At 40.1% G+C, this 26,621-nt stretch overlaps 1 protein-coding gene across 1 annotated transcript; it reads right to left on the bottom strand.

The window, feature by feature from the left end:
* Positions 1–96: 96 nt before the first annotated feature.
* nr3c1 (nuclear receptor subfamily 3, group C, member 1 (glucocorticoid receptor)) lies at positions 97–26,621 on the bottom strand. The gene is made up of 9 exons (XM_004540949.4): positions 26,312–26,621; positions 24,628–25,835; positions 11,242–11,390; positions 10,900–11,016; positions 10,540–10,818; positions 8,968–9,112; positions 6,475–6,605; positions 5,842–5,999; positions 97–3,931 (listed from the first exon to the last, which is right to left on the bottom strand). The coding sequence occupies exons 2-9, from the start codon at positions 25,833–25,835 to the stop codon at positions 3,779–3,781; spliced, it is 2,340 nt and encodes a 779-aa protein (XP_004541006.1). The 5' UTR covers positions 26,312–26,621; the 3' UTR covers positions 97–3,778.

Below are 26,621 nucleotides of genomic sequence, written 5' to 3'. Positions count from 1 at the left end.
CACCAAGAATGACCATTTCCACAGTTTAGTTTTACTGCGACGGATGGCAAACATCATCATACACGTCCCCGTTTCGACAAGTACCACACAAAGACGTTAAAGGTTCAAACTTTAATCGATGGAGGAAAAATATCAACAGGATCTCACTACAGAGAGGAAATAATACAGAGGGGGTGGGGTGGGGGGAGGTACTGAAAAACTCTTTTTTTGGAGACAAATACACCACATTATTTCTTTACAATGGATTATATGTACATATTAAACTGGTTGGAAGCAAAAACAAAAAAAAAAAACAAACGCTCTTTAGAGAAAGCATATACCAGTGAAAGATGATCTGCCCTTGATAATTCTCAAAAGTTAATGTCTGCATATGTTTTTATACAAAATAGATTTTCAAATAATATTTGGGTAGTGCAAATTTTTTTTCTCTTTTTCTTATTTTTATTTAAGATTCAAGCTGGTTGATTACTTTCACAAACAGTTTGCGTGTGAAATAGACTGACTCCTATCCTATTCACAGTATTACACAATCCGACCAAAGCCTCCACGTTAGAGGAAAAAGAAACAAAAAGAACTGTACATTTGTCCTGTCTGCACTTGCTTTGGTCACCTTGTAGTCAAACATCTAACAGGCTGTTGTTTGTGCAATCTGGGTGGACTGATTATTGTTTCCTGAATATCCTGAAAAGCTGGCCTGCAGAGATCAAAGTCAGTCCCCTGTACGTAAATAGCTTATATAGGAAAGAAATGAAGGAAAACAAGAAGTAATGTAATGTTATGCTATGATGATGGTGTTTCTATTGCATATTCAGATGTCCTCCTCAAAAATGTACACACAAGACATTTTTGAGCAAGAAGAGGCAAGTGTGCGATTTTTATCTCTCTCTCTCTTTCTATATATATATATATATATATACACATACATACATATATATCTATATATCTCTGTGTGTATATATACCTGTTTAAATGAAGAGCAGCAGCAGTAGAGACTTGGCTACACTGAATGTGAAAGTAACCCAAGATGATTTCCAAATATCTGAAACAAACCTCTCAGAAAAATGATAAGCATCTGTTGTCTGAGCCTCAGTGAGAGTGATGCTGGTGGCAGCAGAGTCATTAAATTATTCTCATATATTAAATTTTTTAATCTTTGTTTGTGGGGGTGGGGGAGAAAGGAATAAACATAAAAAAAAAACACCAAAAGAGACATCTGGGGAATCCAAACTTGTTTTTGGTTTTTAGTGTCAAAACGGAGCACAGACAGCTAAATGCTGTGTGAATCAGACAGTTTAAATAACCTGAGAATGGGGGAGAAAGTTCTTTTAGACTTGTCGTGGGGGATAGATCAGCCACTGGACAATTTTACATTTTTCCATATTTAAATACTCAAGTGAAATAAATGAATTCCTCTTTTAAGGGTCACATTCATGTAAAACATAAAAAAAAGGGGTTAGGAAACACAGCCGGCTGACTGGTGAAAATTCCCACTTAGACCTCACAAACACACACGTGTGTTTATACATCTGTGTTACATATAAAACTCAGTTATCTCTTACAACAATCCAGTGTCCTGAAGTGCAGATAACTCAGGACTTCCCCCCCCCCCCCTCTATTTAAGACAAATTTATAAGCTTCAAAGTTTGGGCTCATTTCCGCTTCTCATACAATACTGACCGACTTTCAGCATCACTGAAAACAGACAAAACAGGAGTTTGGCACTGAAACAGTTCCCAGAGAATAAAAAGGATCCATTTTGCCTGCTTCCCCAAAGCAGCAACGCTACACTCGGACTGTGACAGGACTCTATGAGGTGACTGGTTTTTTTTTAAAATGCCGGGACTCGTCCACAATGGCAAACAAACAAACATACGAAGAACACAAGCAGATGCTGGACACGTTGTCTAGGGAGGGGACGATGCATGAGCCGAACTGCTCGATACACAAGCCGTCTATCATACAGACTGTTCGTTCTCAAAGGAATACTCTGACATTTTGACCAGTATTCTGTAAAATGTCTCATATCCCTGCAATGAATATGAAGCTGCCGGCACAGAAAGAGTGTAGAGAGGGGAACATCTGGCATGGTTTCATTTAAAAACAATAAGACTGCCAGGACCTTTAACACCTCATTAATACCAGTTAGATTGTGTTTCTTTAGTTTATACAAAAAACTAATAAAAAAAGCCAGAAATACCAAACCAACTTTAAACTCCAGCTTCACATTCACTGTACAGATATGACAGCGGGATAGCTGCATTCCCACAAAATGTCCAGCTATTCCTTTAATGAATACAATAATACATGAGCTTTTAATTAAAATTTAAAAAATAAAAAAAATAAAAAATCCAAAGCAGAAGCTTATTGAGAGAAGAGATATACTGTATGTATCACATCATCTTTACCAAACACACTTTGTAAAAAGAGCTTAAAAAGTGAAAGACAGGTGTTTCTCCTTCCACTTTGAGCCACATTAAAAACCACAGAAATTTCCTGATTAATCAAAAATGACAAACTTGCAAACACAATAAGAATAAGCCCTCTCTCTTGTGATTGGTAGACGCAGATATCCATCCAACTGTTAGACTACCGGTGAAGGAGCGCGGACTAAAACGAGCACAAAATGGGCTACTTCCTAAAAAAAAAAAGCAGCTCTACTTTCCATCTAAAGTCAAACAGGAAAGACAATTTAAACAGTCTTTCTTCACAGCCTTTTAAAGCCTTAAGCAGAGTACAAAGTGCTCAAATCGCACCTAAAGACTCCCGTGTATGTGTGTGTGTGCAGGAGGAAGCAGGCTCTGAGCGTTGTTTAACAATAAGGATCATTTCTACACGTGAGCTGCCACTTCTAAAGATAACATACAGCCACTGGAAAATCAAAAAGGAAAACTCGAAAGAAGTATAAAAAGTACAATCAACATACGATGAAGGTAGACCATGACGGGATAAAGAGTACGGTCGGAAGAAAAATGGCTAAGTGATCATTGAAGCAAAAAAGGCACATGTTTTTTTTTCCCTTTTATAATAAAAGACGTGTGTAAACCTGGAAGAGGTCAGCTTGTGAAAGAAATAATCCTTAGAACGATGGATGTCTCTTAACAGTCCCATAGATTTGTTTTGTATTTTCCAAAGTTAATTAGCAAAACCAAAAAAAAAGAAAAGCCACTAAATACGCTTTTTAAATGACTATAAAACACACTCTCCCCCCATGTGACTGATAAAACATTTTGTTACAACCTCCTATAAAAACTAAAAGTGGAACATACAGTCTAAAAGCCTACCGACGAGCATGTTAAGCTTCGCTACCCTCTTGGGTAACATCAACCTGGGTAATTGTAGAAACTGTCATAATTTGAAAATGTAGAAAATACTATCAGAACCTGTACATAGATATTTGTTCAATCTATTTTAGATAACGTTCTGAATTTGAAGGTAAGAAACCTGAGATGACGTTGATGTTAGTCTAGTTCTTCTGTGATTATCTTTTATCTTACAAACAAGTCCTAATCATTGTTACACACTACATCCTACACTGTTCAACAAAACCAAACCTCTTGTGCTTGCCGTTTCTACACAAACATCTCCGCCCTCTCCCATCAGACCCGTGAGCCACTACACAAGAGTTGCATACGTGCTCCCAAAATACATCATCCGCGCCTGGGATCCTCAAGTCTTCTGGGGTTGGGGTAAGGGTGGTGAGGTGAGATTATGTGGTGGGACTTTTTTTCTTTTTCTTTTTTTTTTTTTTTTAAGGCATTGTGTCTGTTACGGGGGTGAGTCATCTCTGGTGGAAGAGCAGAGGTTTGACGCTCCCAGCCTTGAATTTTGGCAACTGGTTGCTGATGATCTCTGCCAGCATCTCTGGGAACTCCACGCTCAGGGATTTATTCACAAAGGTGTAGAAGCAGAAACTCAGCAGACCACCGACCATCTGGAGAGAACGCAAGAGGAGGAAACATCAGAACGTGATTAACATAAAACACATGCAAGTGTTTCCTGAATAATGGTTTAAAACTATGAGTGGCATTTTAAACAGTCCATCAAATATACAAATATTTCCAGCGAGCAACAAAAACTGGCTTGAAAACATTTAAGTCAAAGTTACAGTACAGCTGCTGCTCTCATGTAATTCAATTAACATACACAGAAATACAGCCTGAACTCTTTCTTGTCATTTTCTTAAGTAGTTTGTTCTGTTCTCTGTCAAGATGATCCCTCCCTGCTTTAATAACGCTTATCCACTTTGTGGGGAGGACAATCCATGCCTAATAGAAAACCACAATGGAACACCATCTTTTATGCTTTTACTACACTGGCAGTGTGTTTTTATATTAGACTGAAAACTGGTGCCAATCTGATGCTTTCTAGATAGTAATGTGATCACCATACTTTTCTGCTTTTTATTATCCCATCAACAACACTAGCTATAAGTGCCCAGCGTGTTTTACAGGTGGCCTATTTCTTAAGGACATGAGTGTCAGATACCACTGATTGACTGTACATACTTATCCACCTTAAAATATTAAGGCAAACATTTCAGCTAACAGCTCTTTGGGAATCACCTTGTTGGTACAAAAATACTATGTTACTATTATTAATAAAATATTATTTTACAATTAATACTGTTCTGTGTTATGTTTGACATCTTTTAAGTAAAGAAATGGGAACAAATTATGTGTTTTTGGAGCAGGCTGCTAGTAACAAACTGCTTAAAACCCCCATAATTTAAAATGTGTTATTTGTAGACAACACCGATTCATTCCGCGTTTCACTTGTCTGTGTTAAGTGACATTCTTAACTTTCCTCTGAAAGTTGTACGAGGAGTGAAAGTGAATGAAAAAGCAGCCAATGTCCAAAAAACAAAAAAAAAAACCTTTGAAAAGCCTGTAGTGTTACTGCTCAAGACCAATTTAGAAATTACAAAAAAGTCCATCTTCTTTTAAGCAAAACATAAAGAAATGAGGGATGGATCAAGACTTGTGCACAGTACCCTACACTGGCTGACAATGCTACATGCAAACCTACAAAACAAACTGCACCAGCAATGTGTAGCTTTGATGGTGGGTTCACCAGTTTCACTTCGAGTATTAAATGAGCCTTTTTGTAGTCTTTTTTTTTAAGGTCCTGATTGCATTCTCAGACAATTTTTGTGCCGGTATGTTAGCCCTCCACTAGCTTACTCCTTGCTTCTAAAGCCATATCCCTTTCACACAGCTGCTTCTGGTTCACATTCAGCAATCTGATAAAGTAGGTTGAGTTCCTCCTAGATTGGATATTTGGTTTCTGAGTCTTTCGTTAACTTCTGGCATCGTGTTAGCAGAGGTGCCAGAGCAGGTGATCACTGATAAGTGACGGGCGATGTGATCGGCTCGGGCTGCTGGCTTTTTATGCACAGTTTCCAGCTGAGAGTCAAAAGCCAGACACTGTTCGTTAATACTGTCTAAAGTTTATTTTCTCCTATCTTTTCTGTAAGTGGCGGTCCATCTGCACTGGGGGTTAGTTCCAGTTTGTTCCCCACAAAAAGGTGCTTCTAGTTTATTATGAACCTCAGTGAGTGTCTTTGATATATCACACTCTCTTAATTGTCGACATTAAGCAACTGAGCAAACCCTCCACAGATAGTTTCTGATCAATTTTGCTGCACTTTAGGAAGTACTATCAAATCTGTACTTCTCTGTTTTGTATCACTGAAACAAGTCTCCCTCAAATCTCTCTGCACTTTAAAATGATTAATCTGATTAGTCACAGATAACAGACCATTGTTTAAGGATTTAGGGACTGCAGATGGTCAATAACGACTTGCACGGATAGGTTTTGGGATCATGTGCTCAGTCTTTGTACCTCATGCATGGAATCCAGCAACTTGGTGAGCTGATAGAATCGCTGCCAGTTCTGGCTGGAGTTCTCCTCACGCTTCACAATGGCTTTTCCTAGCTCCTTGATATACGACATGCGAATCTCATCAAACACTGCTTGGCTCTTCAGGCCGTCCTTTGGCACTGTGGGAGAGGAGGACACTCAATGTCACCATCTTGGAAATAAAATCAGGGGAGTGTGCCTCACTTTTACTGCCCGTGTCTCACGCTACAGCCATCACACTTCCAGGTTTAAACCGCAATCACGGAAGGGCATTTTAAACACCATTAACTACTTAAAACATCCATGCTGTGAAGGACACAAACAGCACCTAATGACTATCCAAATAGTCTACAAGGCAGAGATCTAGCTCTAAAGACTATATAAATGTGTTTAAGTATTAAATGTAGTCTGGCACCTTTAATTCTGCAGCACTAAATGATCACACACACCACAATGCAGTTTTGTAAACTTCTGTACTCAATTAAAACTACGTATTAGTTTAACTGAGAAAGTGCTGAGATGTGCCTTGTGCATCCATCAACATTGTCTATAGTATTGGATTGAGATAATGACTTTTGTAACATAGGTTCAGCTGCTCTCAGGTGGAAGTCTGACCTGTGCTGAGCAGCAGCAGGACCTTCATGCACAGGTACTCATCGTGGGAAACCTGCAGCCGAACAAACTCGCTGGAAATCTTCAGCATCTGCTCAAACTGGTCGGTCATGTAGGGCAGCTTCATCCTCTCCCTGGTGGGTTCAGACAGAGACATTTCAGAATATTTCTCCTGTTGTGCTACCTGTAATATTTCTGTACATTTTATGTCCATGGTCATGATGTAGAAGGGTGAAAATCCATTTTTCCATTTAGTACAGATCATTACAGTGATCCATTTATATTGTGAGTTACACCAAAACATGAAAACCTCAAAAATAGGATATAGAATAAACTATCTGCTTCTATTAGATATTATTCTAAGGAAGGTATTTTAAAGGGGTAATCTCTGCTGAGGCTAGTGTCCTAACTTCCAGTTGATAAGTGATCCTCGTGTGCAGTGTCTTCTCGAACACATGTGCTGCCTCTACACCAAGCTTTGTGAAATACACCTGGGCAACGTTTGCGACATGTCGCTGACAAACAAACTTGAGGTTACTGGTCCTTTAACCTCGGTTCTCTGATAACATGATTGATGTTTATGGTGAATGCTCTAACAGCATTACCTATAAAATGAGGGTAGTTCAATATCACTCATCATTCAAGATGAGCCTCTCTTTATCTCTGCTACTCTCTCTTCTTTCAAGGTAAGACAGCTCACAGTGGAGTACAGTGACACTTAACTTATAAATCCCGGCAATGATTGACTTCAATACAATTTCATCTTGAATAAACAGAGCCCAGGAGGTGTCATTCCCCTAAAGGAATGAGCACAATGACACACAGGTAGCTGCAGTCCTTTGCTAGTTAACTTACATAATCCGGTGAGAGAGCCACTGTTTAGTAACAGGCTTGCCAACATGGGGTTAGCCCATGAAGCAAACAACTGATCCTCATGTGCAAGGCTTAAGGCACCAGTATTCCCCCCACATTTGATGCTTCGCACGCCACTGCAACGTCGTCATGCAGTCGCTTCTATTTATGTCTGCTGTCAAGGTGAAGGAAGCTACCACAGCACTCTCCCGAATCATAAGTGCCCACACTCAGAAGATAACGCCACATCAGCGCCAGTATAGGAAGGGAAGAAGTTTAAACCAGAATCAAAGACTTTACAGTCCCAGAAAGTCTCACAACACACCAACGTGCTAGCAGCATAACCGCCGTGTTACAGGGGCCATGGTGAGCATAAAAACAAGCATTAACCCCAACAGGCTTGGATGTCTAAGTTAACATGATCCCACACCTGGCTGTATGGCGAGGACTAGACGGTGACTGTCAGAGAGGAGCCATGATGGCATCTGATGATGAAGGTATTCAGCTGGACAGTTAAGGCTTCAAGTTGAAAAGGAAAAAATTGTATCACCCGAGTATAGTTGGTGAGTGCTTGTTCACAGTTGGTAGCTAGGTGAAATTTGTTGCAAAGAGGGTGCTGCACCAAAAACCTCCTTGTGATTGTTCTGGCTGAAAGCTGTCGCCAGCATGGTAGATTCCAACTTGTGTGCAAACAAAAGCCAACTATTAGCTAAGTAGCAGGGGCTTGTGTAATATACTTGGATATTTATATTGAGCCATTTGTATATATTGGAGCTCTGTTTACAGACAAATCTGCATCTTTCATACAAACTACAGGTGACCATGGCAATCAAATCGTGGTTTTTAGTGCAGTGCTGTATATCTCCTTCACTGCCAGCAACTTCCAGTGACCAATTCCCCACTGGTTTAGGAATATGCTTCTTTTTTCCCCCCTTTACTACCGTTGGTTACCAGATCTCTAGGTCTGTGTAACTGGTACAGTTAAACAGTCAGCTGAGAGAGGCCTTCTGGGTAAAATAGGAAAAGAAACTTAAATGACATCTGATACTGAGCTATCCTCATTTATAGGGAAGCAGCATGATTTTGTCTCCAGTACTGTTTGGGTAGATAAAAAAGAGGGTATGAAGACAATACTAAGACAGCGTTCCCCATGGCGGGACAACAAACAAATGTTTGAAAGAGATTATTTTTGGCAAATTATGACAAAAGACAGGCAGCAAATGAGGTTTGTTTGGAGCTGACTAACAACAGAAAACACACCCTCGTCAGATATTAATTATGATCATGCTAATTTTAAGCTTCTGATTAGGGGGAGAAAAATGAAAAGCAAAAGGCTTATTATAGCCCTAAGCACGATAGCTCTGACAACGGCTCACTGCTCTCAGATTCTATAAGAAGGATCAGACACAGATTACTAGTAAGAGCAGGCAGACACAGTTTGAATGTTGGTAGATGGGACACACAGCAGAGAGCTGCTCTGATACACTTCAACAAGCAGATGTTTGTGCTTGAGTCACCTGGTCATCTATGTTTTTACTTTAACAATCCCGACAGCAGTGACACATTATTTCACTTATTTTAAATATACACCGGTCTAGTCGTCCTTTAGGTATCAGACGATTTAGAATGCTTAGCAATACTTACTCATTGATGACGAGGTCTGGCGCAAAGCAGAGCATGTTGCCGTTGCACTGCTGGTAAGACCTCCAGCCCAAACTAAAAGTCATGAGGAAGAGCCAGGAGTACTGCAGCAGAGTCATCTGGTCATCCAGGTGCAGGTTCCTGAAACCTGAGGGGAAGGACGTGGAAATACCTCAACTGGTTTTCAAAGCAGTCACGATATAAAATAATTATATTCATTTTCCAGAGGTGGTCTGTGGTTTACAAGTAAAATGCTAAACAACTGTTTGCACAGACTTTAAAGAGGCATCACTGTTGGCGAACACACAAGACTATGCTTAACACGGAAAACACCCAGAGTGACATTTGCTTCAGAAAGACAATAGCAACCAGTGAAGCTGTGGTTAATACCACAAACATGATATTTCTGCATTAGCATGTAAAACAACAAAGAAGCTTCTCCTCATAACATAGCTTAAAATGTTAATAAAGGACATAGTGGAACTGTCATTAAAAACAGGTATTTTGGAAACTACACTGAAATAAACTACATGGAGTTACAGAACATGAAGTCCTCGTTACAAAGAAGAATCTACATTTGAGAGTTTGGCAGTACAAACAAACCGCAAAGACAACAGTTCGCAGAGATGTGGAAAAAGTGATAAGGTCAGATGAGTCATCTGTCACTATATTCTCTGAAGGTGGGCGAGTGTACGTGTGGTGCACGCCAAGAGAAGGGCACAGTAGGGTTGTGCAGATGGTCAAAGTGACTGATGATAGCTCGCCAATCAAGGCCATTTTAGCTCATTTTCCCTTTCATGCATTAAAATACCATTAATATGATGTTCAGCATAAATCTACTTATTTCAACTAATTAGGCTAAAATGAAATGTTGATGTGTAGACATCTCTTCATGCTGAAGTGAGAAACAAACTCATAGATGTGCGTGTTTCTCTCTCATTTGTTGCATACTGATTTGGTGTATGTGGGCCACTCGCTGTACTTTAATGGAGGGTGGATTGCACTATCCTAACCTCTACCCTAACCCTTAACCTCCTCTGTGGGATCCCACAGGGTGACAATCAGACCGTCGAGCAAAGAGGCCAGCCCTACAGAACAAACCTAAATGCTTGACTGCAACAGTTCTGGGATTTGCTGGTTCTGTTTAGCTGTTGGGGGCATTTTTGCTGTTGTGGTTTGGTTCCATTTGTTCCCTTAGTGGGCACAAATCAATAAAATGTTCTTCTAAGTGTTTGTCTTTTCACCGTAATTAACACCAGTTGAACACCAGTGGGAGGTTTTGTAGCAACATGTCAAACATGCCAGACTCTTTACCACCATCATCGAAACACCCAAAAATGGAATATCTTTGGGAGAAACGATGATCTATCCCCCGAGTAGCATTACAGAGACTTGAAGCTGTCCTGCTTCAATTCAGTTTTATTTATATAGCGCCAAATCACAACAGTCGCCTCAAGGCGCCTCAAGGTGTTGGTGACGACACCTTGCTAAGACCCTTCAACTTATCACCTGTCTTTACTATTTATACTTTACAAATTCCCCACCATAAGCTTAATCACACCAAGCACCACTAACCTGGCAGGGCCTTGGCCCACTTGACGGCAGAGATGACCTGTCGGCCTCCAAGCCTGTTGAGGGTGGTCATGAGGCGGGTGGAGTTGTCGGGCAGGGTGCTGTCGTAGCCAGCGTAGATGGTGTCTGGCTCTATCGCCTTCAGCAGGGATAACATTGTTGGAACGAGCTGAGGCATGCACTTGGGTACGAGGGAGCGGGTCTCAACTGGCGGTGAAGGTGTAACCTCTGGTGGGTTGCTCTGCTGGACGCCCTTTAACCGATTCTTCTTTAATTTGCGAGCTTCGGGAGACATAACAGGGGTGAACAGTTGCAAATAAAACAACTCAAAGCATCTGAAATATCCATGCGGGTGCTGCATACCTTCCAGATTCATGCCTGCCATCAGACACTTTCGGAATCGGCAGGCTGGGCAGTTCTTCCTCCTGATTTTGTCTATTATGCAGTCATTCCTCCCTGCACACAGGTAATTATGTTGCCCTGCAGCACACAGAAGAGAAGATCCATGTGTTATTTACCTTAAATGTTAAGGCAAACACTGCAGGCTAAATCTAATGAGGTGTTTCATGGTCTTTTAAAACATTAAGGCATCAACTTTAACATTATAACCCCTGTATTTGAGCTAACATGAGAGGCAAACACTAGTAATTACTGTGTAACAGGAGGCAATAAATACACAAATGATGATATTTTAGGGTGTTGCACCTTCTACTGCTCTCTTGAAGAAGACTTTGCAGCTGCCGCAGGTGAGAACGCCATAGTGGCAGCCCGAAGCCTCATCAGAGCACACCAGGCAGATTTTATGAGTCCCGCTCTTTCCTTGTGTGGAGGATGTAGCGGTGCTCCCTTCCTGCCTGGAGATAGAATTGGAAGAAGCAGCATTTTTATTTATTTATTTATTTTTTAATAAAACACAATTTCACACACAGTGACATCTCGCTAATGTAATTTTACTGCATGCCAAAAGTGTTTAAACTGATTCAAATCAAACAGTTGCAAAACACAATCAAATTCATGTAAAATTCACAAACTGCGTGTTTACACAGTGCTATTTATGCAGCCTTGTCCTATCCAGAATTGAGCTGTAGTTCATATTTATAACTCTGTGCTGAAGCTTTGAAGCAAATAAAAAACAATTTACATATATATACACACTCTAGTGACTATTTTTGTAAACTCTGGTTTGATCTCAGCATCTTGAGTGAAGAAAACTTTAAAGTCCCAGCCCTTAAAACCTAAATTATCTCAACATCTGCGGTCACATCCTAAATCCGGTGGTTTTCATCAAACAGCCCTTCTTCCTGTGATTGAACCGCAAACATTTCCAGACCCGGTCAATACTGGTTAAGAATGCACTTGCTCAAAACCGCCACTAGAGGACTTTGCTGCATTCATGAACTTTTCTAACCCAATGGCCACAGCAATGACAACGCCCACACTGAGAGGATATGCAGCCTGAGACGTGCAATAACCGTTTCTGTCCATATGTTTACACATCTGCTGCTGCAATGAAAACTATTGTATTTGACAACAGCTTCTCCTGAACACCATCACTGCACACAACAAAACACTTATCGAGGTTATTGGCAGAGGACTCAAGTTCACTTTTTGTTATACAACATGAGGGTATTAAGATGAAAGCAGGCATTCATGCACTTTCAATGGACAGCGCAGGACCGGAAAACCTGAGTAAAACATCAAAGCATCAAGTCCAGAAGCATTCATAAATCTTGTTACAAAAGAAAGGCAAGAAAACCAAAGAAGCACGAGATCTGTGAAAGCTAAGCTCCCCTGACAACACACTGTGGCCAATACATGTCAGTTTTCTATAATCTGTACAACTGTGTGATTGTTTGAGCTTTCATTTTCTCCGTCTTTCACCGCACTGTTTTCTTACACCTCAAACTCAAACCAGTGTTTACTTCCAAATCTCGTTTTAATTAGGAGAGCCGAATGCCGAAAAGTGGAGTGTTACGTAAACAACTCCCTTCTGGTCAGCTGTGAGCGGTGAACGCAGCTTAAAGAGAGTGAACACAGCCACTAAATTCACGAGTAAGCCAGGAAACCGGCATTTATGATTATTTTGAACTTAAAAACAAATGTTTTTAAGAGTAACACGAGCAGGATTTCAAAATGTTTGAGGTAGACTACGCAGAAAGAACATTATGATAAATGGGCATGGTGCAATAACAACTGTTTTTTAAGCCCTGAAAACCAGATTTATCGTCCCAGCTTAAAAAAAACAATGCATCCCAACTTAAGTAGGTGCATTACTTGTATAAATAAGAAACAATCAATCATTCATTTGCAACAGTTGAAAAGGGAAACAAGAAATTACCAGCAAATCCACATTCAACAAACCAAACAGTGGGGTAATGGTTTTGCAGTATGTTCCCACTCTCATTATCCATCAAAGTTACACCAAAGAAGTGACTACTAAGCCTAGAGATATTTATTTTTTAACTGATTTAAGGCTGATGTGGGCTGCACTTTAAAAGAAATATTAAAACTACATGCCCGTATTATAGCTCAGTATGTGTGATGACAGAGAGCAGAGCCTCCCTCATCCCTCCGTCTTTTCAAGTATTCACAAGAAAAACTAGTTCTGCTCAGTTATGCTTTAAATCAAAGGCATCACCTTGGTTGAAGGGTAATAGAGATGGCACTATTATCCTGTTATTCTTCAAATACTGCCTTAAACGCCAAACTGCTGTCAAATGACTAGGAATTGACCTTTTACGGTTTGCACTGGACCTTGTTTATTACTGAAAGGAGCTCCACTTTGCAAAAAGCGTTGCATTTTTCACCTGTTTGTACATTATCACATAATCCCTCTCATGTTATTAGCGTATTCTTCTTTGATTTTTATTCATACACATTTTGGACACTAAAATGGTTGCATAAAGTTTTTTATATTTTGGATAACATGATTACCATTTACGTATCAGCAATACATTTGTATTGTTTTGATGATGTTCCCTTTTAATCTGCCAATACAAATATTTAAAATAGTCACATTTATGTAGCAGCTGAAGACTTTAATAAATTCTGATATTCACTGCTTTCCAGATCAAGGGTCCAAAATACTGAGGATCCAAAATGTTTCAACATTTTAATTAAAGTAACTCTTGACAGCAGGAATGAGGTGTTAGTGCTGATATGATGTGTCGGGCTATTTCCATATTTGACATTGCATATTACCAAACATCTCCACTTTGGTCTGATCGGTCCAAAGGACACTGCTCCAGAAGTCTTATGTTTTGCTAGATGCATCTTTGTGAACCTAAGCTGTGCAGCCATGTCATTTGTCAAGAGGAGTTTTCTCCTGAAACCCTTCCAAACAAGCCATGCATGTTCAGTCTTGTTATAATTTTACTGTCATGAACTTCCACTTTTAATATGTCAAATGGCTCTAGATGGCTAAAGAAAATGGTAGCTCTTGGGTTTTTTGCAGTTTCTTTGAGCATTGCACTGTCTGACCATGTGCTGAATTTGCAGGGATTTCCACTCTTGGGAATATGGTTGCACTGTGTTAATGCACACCTGAATGTTCCTTATCAGCAAACTGCCTGAAGGTCTGCTTTTATAGGGATTGTCACACTTGACAAGTACATCTGATTAGCAACGTCTGGCTGCTACAAACTGTCTTAATTCATATGAAAACGATAAAACTGTAGTTAATTTTTAAGACGGGATCTGGAGGTGGCATTAGCAAGTTCTCTCTTTGCAATAAAGTCCTGTAACAACATCCAGGACACATCATGTCTTCTCAACCATAACTTCTTGATGTACTGTCAGGATGCAAAAACTACACTGCTCTGCTTCCAAAACAAACTTTGCAAATAATCTTTTAGTTTCGATTTGTCTTGTATTTTGAGAAACAAAACTAATAACAGTGGGACCTGAAATTTTGCAGAAATCCTATTAAGGTGGATTGCTCCACTGGAATTTTTCTCAATTCAATCCTAAATGGTTGGATTTGAGGGACTTGATGACTGACGTGGAATAACCTTTGCATTCATTTGGGATCCCAAAGTGAGCCAACAGAAAGTTATGTTATTTTCTAGTGCTGCTCACTTTGCCCTCTCTGCAGTTCTTCCAAACTAACACAAACAAGCCAAGGTCGGGGTATGTCCTTGACCTTGACTGGTTTTAACCTCACTGAACTTTGGTTTATATTTATACACTAACATCACCTGAGAGGGACGGTTGCACCATCTCTACTTTAACAACAAGATCAATTTGCCAACCATGTAATAAAAAGAAAATGTGACTTCATGATGCATTCAAGTGCGCATTGTAAACCCCAAAATTCATCCTGTAATGACCACGCATCTTTTTACACTTTATACCCAGAGCACAACTCATAGCCTACCAAAGTTAAGGTGACCCTAGTTAAGTAAACAATATTTTCACATTACCACTGAATCAAATGTGAAAATGATTGTTAATCCTCAACAATTTCCAAAATGTTTTACTCACTCTGCCTTTTCCAGTGCATTGTTTAAAAGTTTAACCTTTAGCACTTTTCAGTAATAACAGCTTGTGGCTGCTTTCAACAAAAGCTCTAACCTAAGCACAAAGAAAAAACAAAAACAATAAGCAGAAACTCTTAACAGATGTATAAATATGTATGCAAATATTCAGAAGAATGCCTCCAAATAACAATGCTATCGTTTCACCCCTGCTGGATGTGTTAAGAAGCTACGGTTTGCCAAAATGTGTCCTGTAACAAAGTTATTAGGTGATAATACGTCGCTATTATATTTGCAGCCTGTTCCAAGCTTTAGAGTTTTACACAATGCTTCAGTGTGGCTATACCAACACACTATACTGTAGAAAAATATAAAGAACCAAATATAAAGCCAGGATGCTTTGAACAACAATGCTATATACAGTTTTTTCCCATATTAAGCTAAAAATCAAATCAATATTTTCTGCTCTCTCCCTTTAAAACATCACCAGTTCTCCACACAGGCTGAACTACAGCTTTACTGAGGCCTATAGATCTGAGAGGTCATGGCTGTGTGGGGGAAATACCATCTGCTGCACAGTTCGCTGTTGTACTTGTCACTGAAGATAATGTTTCATGATTCGGGTCTATGTTTGAGGTTTGTGCCACAGCATTTTGGATCACTTATAAGGCCTCTGGATCGTACTGCATGATGGGTAAAAATAAAATAAGACCACGAAGCCCCCAAATGAGAGTGTAGTGGCCTGCACGATGGGCGGTGGCTGCTAATGAGTCTAGACTGATGATGATGATGTCAGAGGGTTTGTCCTTGACTGGTCCACTGAGATGGTGTCAGCAGAGCAGCTTTACTAGAAGGCTTTGGACTACTGGCTTAAATCCAATTACTGCTGCTGGTAAATGCTTGCAAGAACGACAACAATGTAACCCCGAAGAGAAGTTGTGGCTGTCTATGACACTCTCAAAATCTCATTGTGAAATCAGCTGATGAAACTGAACTTCACCATAATATGAGCTGCAAATCTGTCTTTGTGGATTGTCAGATGCAAACCACTCAAAGCTGCAAGGCAATGTGGGGAGACCAAATTTCCTCTTTCTGAAACCATCTGCTGAAGTGCGTGCTCACAATCAACAGGAAGTTCTTGCATTCCCTCTGAGTGTACTCTCGGTCAGAGCTCAGACGCAGAACAAAGGCAGAGACACCCTGAGTGGGGGCTCGCCTTCAACACGAGCAGCGCTGAGAAAGTTAGCTGCTTAGGAGCGCAATCAATGAGCCTGGGCGTTAAGCAGGCAACACACTTGTGCTAACGCAGGTGTCCCAATGCCCTGCTTAACAATTCATAATCCCCTTTAAGCTGCGTGCATCACAAGGAACTTGGCAGCCCCCTACTCTCTATACTCCACTGTCTGCCCATTCAGATTATCAGTTATTCTTCTTTTGCAGATGATAAATCATTTGAAGCTTTTCTTACACATATTTTTCTCAATCAAACTACTTGACCTACTTTATAACCAACCACTGCAAATGAGTCATCGCACTGAAAAGATTATGACCAATCATTTTACTGGATTTGTCAGCCTCACTTGTGATGGTTGCTTTATTTTACTGGCAATTGCAGCTACAAATATGGATTAACATCATCCCACAAACATCTCATCTTCATCAGACGTTTGGAGCAGAGCCGGTAGAAGTGTATGAGGAAGTACACCACTGAAATATAGAGGAGAACTGGTTTGTGCACTCTGAATCGTTCTCATATGCAGAACAATTAAAGAGGTTTTATGAGTGAGTGGCAGGATTTTTTTTTTCTTTCTGGGCTAGACGTTTCAAAAATATCTATGATGTATGGTGTCTAATAATAACAGTATGTCTTTATACATACTGGTGCTACGCCTTTACTCAATGAGGCACGCTGTCAAGGTACAGTGAACACGTGAAAAAGCATACTATTTCGGTTTTTACATCTACATCAAGTTTTCTCATGGCTGTTGCTTTGTTTCATCATACAGGCACTCTGGATTGTCCCTCTGTGTCACTGTCCACAAAGGGCCACTGTCTTCCTCTTCGTGCTAAATCGGTTTCAATAACAGTGGCAGTTTGTAGCCCAAAGCAGCAACTACTGCTTGGCTTCGAGCACCAGAAGAGGAAATTAGACTCAACTCGCTGCTAAGCATAGGAAGAACAACCCCCTAGGATCCGAGTTTCCATACAAGTTTCCATAATAGAAGCTGTTCGTACGTGTAGGTGGGAGGTAACTTCCTGGCTGAATGAATTGGATACTGTAATACCTTTAACTGGGTATTACTGGATGTGGGAGGATCCCATTCCCAAAAGTTTGACTTGCTGACTCAACAACTTCACTGAAAGGAAAAAAAACAACAACAACAACAACAACAACAAAAAAAGCACATAATGCACAGAGTTAACCTAGCTGTATCCTCTTATCCTCAATATGGGGAGTTTCTGTAAGCCTATTCAGCATCAAAACTCAACAAAGAGTAAATATAGAAAAAGCAGCACTGTGGTTACAGGGGAATGCAGTAATAACGTGAAAGAGACTGGAATGGCTGGCATTTGATCTGGTGCATTCACTCGGCGCCAGATGTGGGGAGGCGGGAGAGAAAGTAGGTCAGAGGAGTGAGAGCTTCACGGCTGTGCTCTGCGGTCTGCCTTCCTGCCTCGGTGCTCATGACACACCCACATGCACACATACATGCGCGCACCTACACATTCATGAATAATACACATAGTCAACAGAAAGAAATGTCACGCACACACACACACACACACACACACACACAAGAAGAAGCGATACACAGCAGTTGAAAGCTTCTGCTGACGGTCATGGTCTCTGCCCTTGACTGCAGGAAGTAAAAGCAGGGGACAGAGGGAGAAAGAGGGAGCGAGAGGTAGAGGACGGCTGAGCGAGTAGAGACTGTGCAGTGAACTGGGACTCTGACCAAAGATTACTTTCTAAACACAGAGTTAAGGCACAGAGGTTAGTATAGGCTTACAAGCAGGTTTTATTTAAATACACACAGTTATATATAAATTAATGACTGCCCACAAATAACTCAAGTATCAAACCAGCTTTTAAACCACAGCTGGCACTCATGACACCAGTTTTAGTTCACCAATACAACTTAAACACACTTTCTAACTTCAGATTGAGGCCCACCACTGCTGCAACGGTTTGATAAGGATCTCACTAGCTGAACAGGTCTCTGCAGTGTCTTATAAACACTGTAGCTATCATAATACACAGCCCTGAGGGCAGGAATCATACCAACATTTTGATCGGAAGAGCACTGCCTAAAATGTTCACATAGAAGCTTTAGCTGTTTGTTTCTTTTTAATGCATGATAAAACATTAAACAAAGGCATTTTCTGTGGAAGAGAAGAAGCTCCTTCAAAGCAGGACCTGTGTTGAATCAAAATATTTTCAAGAGATTTACTCTCCCGAGTTTCATTCAGCTGTGAGTCATAGTCAGTTTCCACAGTAGACTCAGTATTCCCACATGTGAAATTCTCTGGAGAGTTACCACGTTAGTGAGATCACCGTCTCGTCCAGGCACTGCTTCATTCGCCCCCATCTTGACTGCACACGAGCTCAGAGTCAGAAGGTCAGATTCACTAAACGCTGCCTGTGCAGCGTCATCAAGTCAGGTGGTTAACCCTGCAACCCAAACATTTGTGACTTTGTAACAAATGTTTGGGTTGCAGTAACAAGACATTTGTTGTTACTATAACAACACATTTGTTACTCTGTAACAAATGATTTCTTTTTAATTAGTTAATGCACCAAATGTGTTCTCAAATCACTTGTTTGAAAGAAAATCTCAGACTCCACTAGAGTATCATGCAGAAAAATGCAGCCAATCCCCATGGCTGCTCCAGGAAAGTAAAGTGTGGCTTTTTTGGCCAAAAAAATAACTTAAACGAGGGATCCATTACGAAAATATTTGCTTTAACTTTCCAGAGAATCTACTTAATAAACAGAAAAACTGAGCTAAAGGAATTGCTTGAGCGGAAACTTGAATTTAAGGCCTTTTATATGTGTGAAAACCTAACTCATAAATCATCCAAATGCACACATAAAGTGAAAAGCAGATGCTGAAGCTACACAAGACAACTCTAAGTGACAACGGCTCTATTCAATGAATCAGTTTCATTACGCCTGCAAACAAAGTTCCTTGAATAAATGCACAAATCTACAAATACTAATCTGCAGCATGCACCAACAACAACATAATGATAGACAATATGATTATGCTACAAAAACTAGAGCTCATCTTTATCCTACAACAAGACAAGATAATGTCAAAGCACAAAGTACAAATCAATATTTTAATGATGCGTCTGTTGTTTTGGTTAACAAAAATATTAATTATCTTTAGTCCAGTGTATTTGCCTTAGTGGGAGCAGCACACCAACCCAATGAAAACCCCTGAGATCCCAATAAGCCAAAGGGGAAAACTAATTAAACACAAAATATTTACATTATTATTTTTAAGATAGTTTAAATTATGTGCCATTGTTTAGCTTCAGTGCAGTCTGAGAGCCTTTTTCACCATTTTCTCTCTTCCATTGCCATGTGTGTCAGCACAGAAGATACCATTACTCAAATTGATGACTGCCTACTCTAAAACCAAAGATGGATTAACAATGACAATCCCAAATGTCTTTAAGTACCCGTGTTAAAAAGATCTTGTGTCTGAATGTTCTTTAAGCTCTAGAATAACCTCAAAACTCGCTGAGATACACCCCGCAAAAAGTAAATCTCCAGAAACCACTGCGGCACAACTTTGGAAAATGACCAGAAGACTATAAGTAACAGCTTAAGTGGTATTTATGGTATTTGGCTATCCAGAGTGACGGACTGGTTATGCAACTCTACACAGATGTGCTTCTGTGTAGTCCGATTAAAAAAAAAAAAAAAAAAAAAAAAGCACACAGCCCAATGGGGATGACCCTCCACAAAGGATAAATCCTGCTTGGTTAAGAAGTTCTTCTGAACATGTGAGGAAAGTTCAACTGATACAGGGAGAAGTGCCAAACAAATTAAGAAAAAAAAACACCATGAAAAGTAGAGGTGGGAATCACCATACATCCCACGATATGATATTATTGCAATTTTTTAAAATATTTTGCGATATTCAGATTCTGTACGTCAAGGTAAACTTTATCAATATTCATTTTATCTAATATCAAAGTCTCACACTCAGTCTTTCTCTCATTTCAGTCAGTTTTACTGTTGACAAACTGAACGGTTTGTATTACAGTCTAGTCCAACTTAACTGAATGCAACCATCTGGTACAATTATAGCTATTCTGAACTATGAAATTTATGATAACTATGCAGCCCATTCAGCAACTGAAGAATTTGAAAGTAAATTAAAACAAAATATAATTTTACATTAAATAAAAAAAAGTTTTAAACTTAATTAAAATAAAACATGTCTTAAATTAAAATAAGTAAACTGTCATGTTTATTGCTGCCAAAAAAAAAGTTAAACACATTTGGACAGTGAAGGAATGTCAGGATTCTTGCTCAGAAAAAGGAGCTGATCAACATGCTCTGAAGTCAGAGCATGTTCCATTCCACAAAAACTTTTTTGTAACAAAATATTGATTTCTGCTGTCCCTGTATCGATACATTATTAGCAAACAAAATATCACGATACTACACAGTATCGATTTTTTCCCCCACCCCTAATGAAAAGCAGAGGTAGTGACTGCAGTGGACAGTTTTCATCTTTTTTAACATTCTCTTTTACTTTACTACAATCCTGTTCTTTGTATAATAAAGCTGTGTTCCATCTGAAGGGAAGTCTGAAATCCTGAGTTCCCTGTCGTACTTTTCAGCTGGAACACCCCCTCAAATCGGACTTCCTACTTGTAAAGTTGGAGCGGTTCCACCAACCCCAACTTTAGTATCAACGTTGGCAAAAATGAAAGCAATAGTAAAGTAGTAGAAAAGCAGTAAAACTATAGAGCTTGTAATGTGTACTAGCGCTGTTGTGCATTTGTGGCTTACAAAATAAGCCATACACTGAATACCAACCAGACTTTATTTGTAAATGAGCAACGGTGATGTTCTGAAGTGCAAAAAACCAAAACTAAACAGAAATTTGCTGTACACCAAGTACTGCTAATGAGTGCTCTACCATACGCTATCGAGCAAAACAAATGCTCTTTTCTGACTTGACTCTGATTTTCAGAGATGAGAGCTAAGCTAAACTACCAATAACCACATGAACATGAAGACAACTATCCCACAGACCAGCTGTCTGTGACACTGCCCCGTGGTAAAAGTATAGACAGCTGCAACAAGTAGAAAACTGTCTGCAAACCTATGCCCAGAATTTGCACAGAACAATCTCACAATCATGCCAGTGTCTTTAGTTATCTTTGGAACTTGCATGTTAACAAGGGATAAGGTTTCCTTTCCCCTACATCTATATTTTTATGGTTTCATAAAAGGCTGAAGAAGCACTCAGAAAAAATAAGGTGGATTATTATCTATTGAAGGAATATATTTATACCAGTTCCATCGATCCATCACGTCTGGTGGTCAAAACTAGTCATGACATGATGAGGGTGTGTATTTCCCAAAATAAACAAAGCTCCACATTTCTTAAAGTGACGCATTCGCATTCTTGATTAACTGCAAACAGGTTATCTACGAGTCAGTTCATCATACTATAATACAACGTGATGCACGGAATTCACAGCGGACGTTTGAAACTAATGGACAATGGACTCATGTTAGGAGTCCTGCACAGAGAAACCCAGCAAAAATCTACTGTGTGTGCTATTTATAAAATGTGCCATTTCAGGTCGGTCACTCAGTGTCACGCAATGCCCTCTGAGCCACAATTTTAGAAGGAAGCAGCAGTGGCATTGCAGCGTGAGAAGTTTTCTACCTAATGCAAACTGCCGGGTGACCACACAATCAAAACACAGCCCAGTGCTCAGTTCATTTCAAGCCAGTAAATGTAACACAACCAGAGTCAAACAAACACCACACAAAAATTACTCATACACACAGACTCAGACACTAATAAGATAGTCATCAAACAGCCAGAGGTGCACACAAAATCATTTCGCCTCACACCACACGGACAGGCATAATCCCATGCTTAAACACACCTTTACTGTTCACAAAGACAGGACGATTAGAGGCTCAAGTGAAATGAAGCTGAGGTGTATCTCATGTCTGAACTCATCTGTTCCTGCTCACCAAGCAGTGTGACAGCTGTGGAGATGGCACCATGCATCATTTGCACAATACAAACACAACCACATCGGTGGCTGTGTTGACAGGGTGCACCAAGTTTTAAGCTGATCACTCCCATATCAGATACTGAATCAAACAGGCGTGAATGTAAAAGAGATGCAAATAAAGCAGACAGTTAGACTCTCTGACACACCTCTGTTTGCATGTCAGCCTCGGAGCTGAAATCATAAAATATCTGCAGGGCAGCAAAGTAACTACAAAACAAAATATGCTTTGTAAGGCCATGTGCACTGCAAACACTGTGATTCCTATTAGCCAGAATGCAAGCTCACTGGAAATAAATCATAGGAACAGAAGGTGTCTTTCCTACCCCCCTCACTTCTCCTTACACAGAAATAATTTGATTATTACATTACGGGCTCAAATAATCTGTTTAGACCATGATCCTACTTATCTGTCCTCAGGTTTATTTTAGCACAAAACAGCTGGAAGAGCTACTAAAAATGACTCATTGAACTCCCTGACTGGGTAACCTTACTCTTATAATAGAAAACAAAAGAGATAGTGGGATTAGGACATAAAAACAACAAATCAGAAAACAGTTGATCACAGAGTGGAAGTGAAACAAGCTATAGAGACTCATACTGACACTCTTGTCAAGGAAAACAAAAGGATGGCCTGTCTGATTCGAATATAAGTGGAATTCCCCGAGCCTTTAACAGCACATCCTTCCTTTAGATCTCAGCACTTACTGCTTCTGGTGCAGCCACATCCTGTGGCGACCATCAGTCTGCCTCACAAAGCAGGATTAGTAGGTTAACTATCTTAGAGGTTAAACCATGCTGAACCAAAACAAGTCAAACAAAAAACGTCTAATTGTATGAGTCACCAATTCTACAGAATAAGGAAACAGAGAAACAAAACCCATTGTAAATGTTACATATCATATTGTTATTTCTCATATCTGTATTTTTATTTAAATACAAACACTGGAGTGATAAACTGTGATTTGTGCCATATTGTAATATGGTTGTAATATGATTTTTTATGTATTTAGAGATAAATAAAAAAGGCTTAAAATAAATTGCAGAAATAAAGAACTTCCTCAAATGTCTCACTGTGGGTATAAAAATAGACCGTCTCTTATCGCTGCAAAAAAAAAAAAAAAAAAAAAAAAAAAAAGCAGGAAGTTGTACTGATCAGGAACTATAATAAAACTGCAGCAGTGGTGCTACTTTGATGTACACCATCCACCTAAACATCAGTGCCCCACACTAATAGCACCATCAACAGCAAAACTTTAATTTAGACATTTTTTTTAGCTGAAAACCCACAAATAATAGAAACTAACTAAAATACAGGGAAGAAATAAAGATTACAGACTGAAAAAGATGCAGGTCAAAACTCAATACAGCGACTCTTTCTATAGCAATTCACATATTTTCTTGATTGCTGATCCAATTCTATACAACTGCATTATTTTCACCTGTAACGCATTTACTTCTGTTCTTGGTATTGAAAAGTAAGCGTTTTACTTTGCTGACCCTTACTTTTTGAAGCTGATTTTCCTCCCAGGGATCAATAGTGTCAATGTAATGTGTTTAACAAATAAAAGTTTACTAAATGCTTTAATTACCCAGCATTTTATTTGATAAAGGTAGACGTGAGTAGCTGCTTGTGTGAAGTCAAAGTGAAACAGTCTGGGCTGACACCAATATCTGATAACCATTTTGTAAGACTGGTTTACCAGAGTTGCCAAAGTCCGATCTGAAAGCAGATAACAAAGTCTACCAAAGTTGAGACATAAACAAGACGAGTACAACTGAAACTAACAGTCAAATCACATGAAAATAAAAACAGCAACCGAATTTCAAACACAACTTTCTTAATCACAAGCAGCATTTACAAAAAAAAAAAAAGAAAAGAAAAGAAAAGAAAAAGAAAGAAAGAAAGAAAAAAAGTCTCATCTCAAAAGTCTCATAAACAAGCTATGAATATCCACCAAGGGGGTGCAAGGCTTCTGCAAGTAAGATCAAATCTGAGATGCAAACCCCCACTAACACTCTGAGTCAACTAACCGAGAAAAAACAAAAAAAAACAAAACACCCAATTAAAAAAAACAAGAATTTCAGCAAAGGATCTTGAGTATTTGTGGGCAAGTCAGCTCATGACCAGGCTGACTTCTGAAGACCACAGACCTGCTGCTAAAATGCAGTCTAACACTGCTGCAGTGGTATTTCAGCACTAAATACTAAATTTCTCTAGATGATATATATGATAAAAACAAGGCATTTTTGGCTTAAAACATAAAAGATAGTGGTTATTCAGGCATACTGAAATGAAGGGTGATAGGACACAGCTGATGTCGACAGTTGTTACCTGGTAAAGCTGGTGGGGTAGGAGGGGGAACTTGAGAACCCCTCACCAGCCCTCTGGACTAATGAGTTGTTACCAATACCCTGGCCTCGGTTCCAGATCCCACCGATGGTCGTTACTGGGAGAAACAGGCTGGAAACTGGCTTCTGCTCATTCTGCAGCGGAGTATCACTGCTCAGTGTGTTCACACCAAAGTGGTAGGTCTGTCCTCCTGAAGTGCTGACCCCACAGACTGAGATGGCGTTAGTCCCAGCCATGTCTCCAGAAGCCGTGCCGCTAATTTGGCAATAACTCTGTCCTCCAGAGGTCTTCTCCTGTTTAACCACACCTGGGGTGCAGAGCTGGATGAAGTCTGCATCTTTTTCTTTTTTCACCATTGCAGACAAAGTGGTTGTAGGGGATAGTGAAGTAGTTGTGGATATGGTAGGGCTGGATAGATCTGGACTGGTCACACTGTTGCCATTAAGGGCAACAGGCACTGCCCCAGTCGTGTTACTGCTGTCAACTACAGCAGGTTTTATGTCCCTCTCGGATGTCACTCCAAGCAAAGAATCATCTGCAAGAGAAGACAAAAAAGCATCATCCCCTACATAAAAATCTGAAGGGGACCCAGAGAGGTCAAAGTCCTGCAGCAGATCCAGAGTGTTGTCACTGAACAACTTTTGGTTCACGTCCATATCTTTCCCAATGGGCTCAAAGGCATTATCAAGGTCAATTGGGTCCTGCTCTCCTTTATCCAAGGAGAAATCCTCCGTTTTCAAAGGGAAGAAGTTGGGATCTGATCCCCCAATTAGCGAATCCATGGAGGACTGGGTGATGTCTGCCATACTGGCATCCAACTGGGACAAATTTTCTGATAAGGTTTGATGACCAAAAGTCGTCTGCGTCTGAAGTAACTGCTGGTGCTGGGGTCTCTGATCTTTGGTCAATCCCCGGGGCTGTGGACTGTCGATCAACGAGCCTACGGTGGCAGTGACAGAGGCAGAGGTGAGCTCCTCAGGAAGGGTGTTGTTGTTGAGGCCGTTGGGCACCTGTCCTGGCTGCATCAAAGAGCTGGATGGAAGAACGACAGAGGCGGGAGAGGTGACAGACATGGCACTGTGAGGAGCTACTCTCAACAGACCTCCCTCCTCGGGGCTTTCAGTATAGACCAGTTTGCTTAAATGGTCATCTCTTCTGTATGCTATCTTCTTCACTCCACCTTTATCCATCTTTAGAGGGGAGAGGAGACAGACAGCGATAAGATACAGAGTGCAAACACAGATAAATGTGCAGAAATGCTACGGAGTTCGATAATAACACATGCACAGAGCAGGTAACTCCAGTTATGTTCAAGACCAGAGGAAAGTTGCCTGATCGCGCCTGATACTCAACGAACTGCAACCGCTAACTACGCTAGCTATTAGCACAATATTGACATGAATGCACACATCTCGACCTCTTATCCACTGCAATTAAAGCAAACACACACATCGCGAATTAGACTACACACTGTATGCAGAGACTGGTAAAGTTAAGACAAGTTTAAGATTTCCCAGCGGTAGCTTCTTGCTAACTGTTGACATGCTAGGTAGCAATAGGCTAATGTCGTTGACACTAATATTAGCCTTCAAGCTAACGCAGTCCTTACAACGGCTGCTTTAGCATTAACTGAACCAACTAAATGTGAATAATGTATCGTATTTACCTTTGAAATGAGTGGTTGCAGATATCTGTCCACAGGTCGCCTGTCAACATTGTTTTGGTTGATACACCCTGATTGAGTCTGCTAACATTACTCCTGTCGCGGCGTATCGTCTCTACATTCCGACATCAAATGATACAACACACCCAGCCTCGGCGTTTTTTCAGCCGCCCAAATCAATCTAGCTGTAGATTTGCATGCAAAAGGTGAGATTGGTAACTACACTGATTGCCAGCTATCCCTTAGGAAAGTAGGCGCTAACCTCTAAGAAAAACATACAAAATGGAGAACTGGAAGAGGCGGTTCCATGGCT

This window comes from Maylandia zebra, linkage group LG2, assembly GCF_041146795.1.
Source record: "Maylandia zebra isolate NMK-2024a linkage group LG2, Mzebra_GT3a, whole genome shotgun sequence".
Lineage (NCBI taxonomy): Eukaryota > Metazoa > Chordata > Actinopteri > Cichliformes > Cichlidae > Maylandia > Maylandia zebra.
The sequence above is the reverse complement of the archived record's forward strand: the minus strand, read 5'-3'. Positions and strand labels throughout refer to the sequence as shown.

Excerpts from the sequence above, each read along its gene's own strand:
- nr3c1 (XM_004540949.4), bottom strand. The coding sequence starts at position 25,835 with ATGGATAAAGGTGGAGTGAAGAAGATAGCATACAGAAGAGATGACCAT. Across the intron at positions 10,819-10,899 it reads GGCAGGCATGAATCTGGAAG|CTCGCAAATTAAAGAAGAAT; the intron begins GTATGCAGCACC and ends TGTCTCCCGAAG. Across the intron at positions 9,113-10,539 it reads GTGGGCCAAGGCCCTGCCAG|GTTTCAGGAACCTGCACCTG; the intron begins GTTAGTGGTGCT and ends CCTTCCCCTCAG.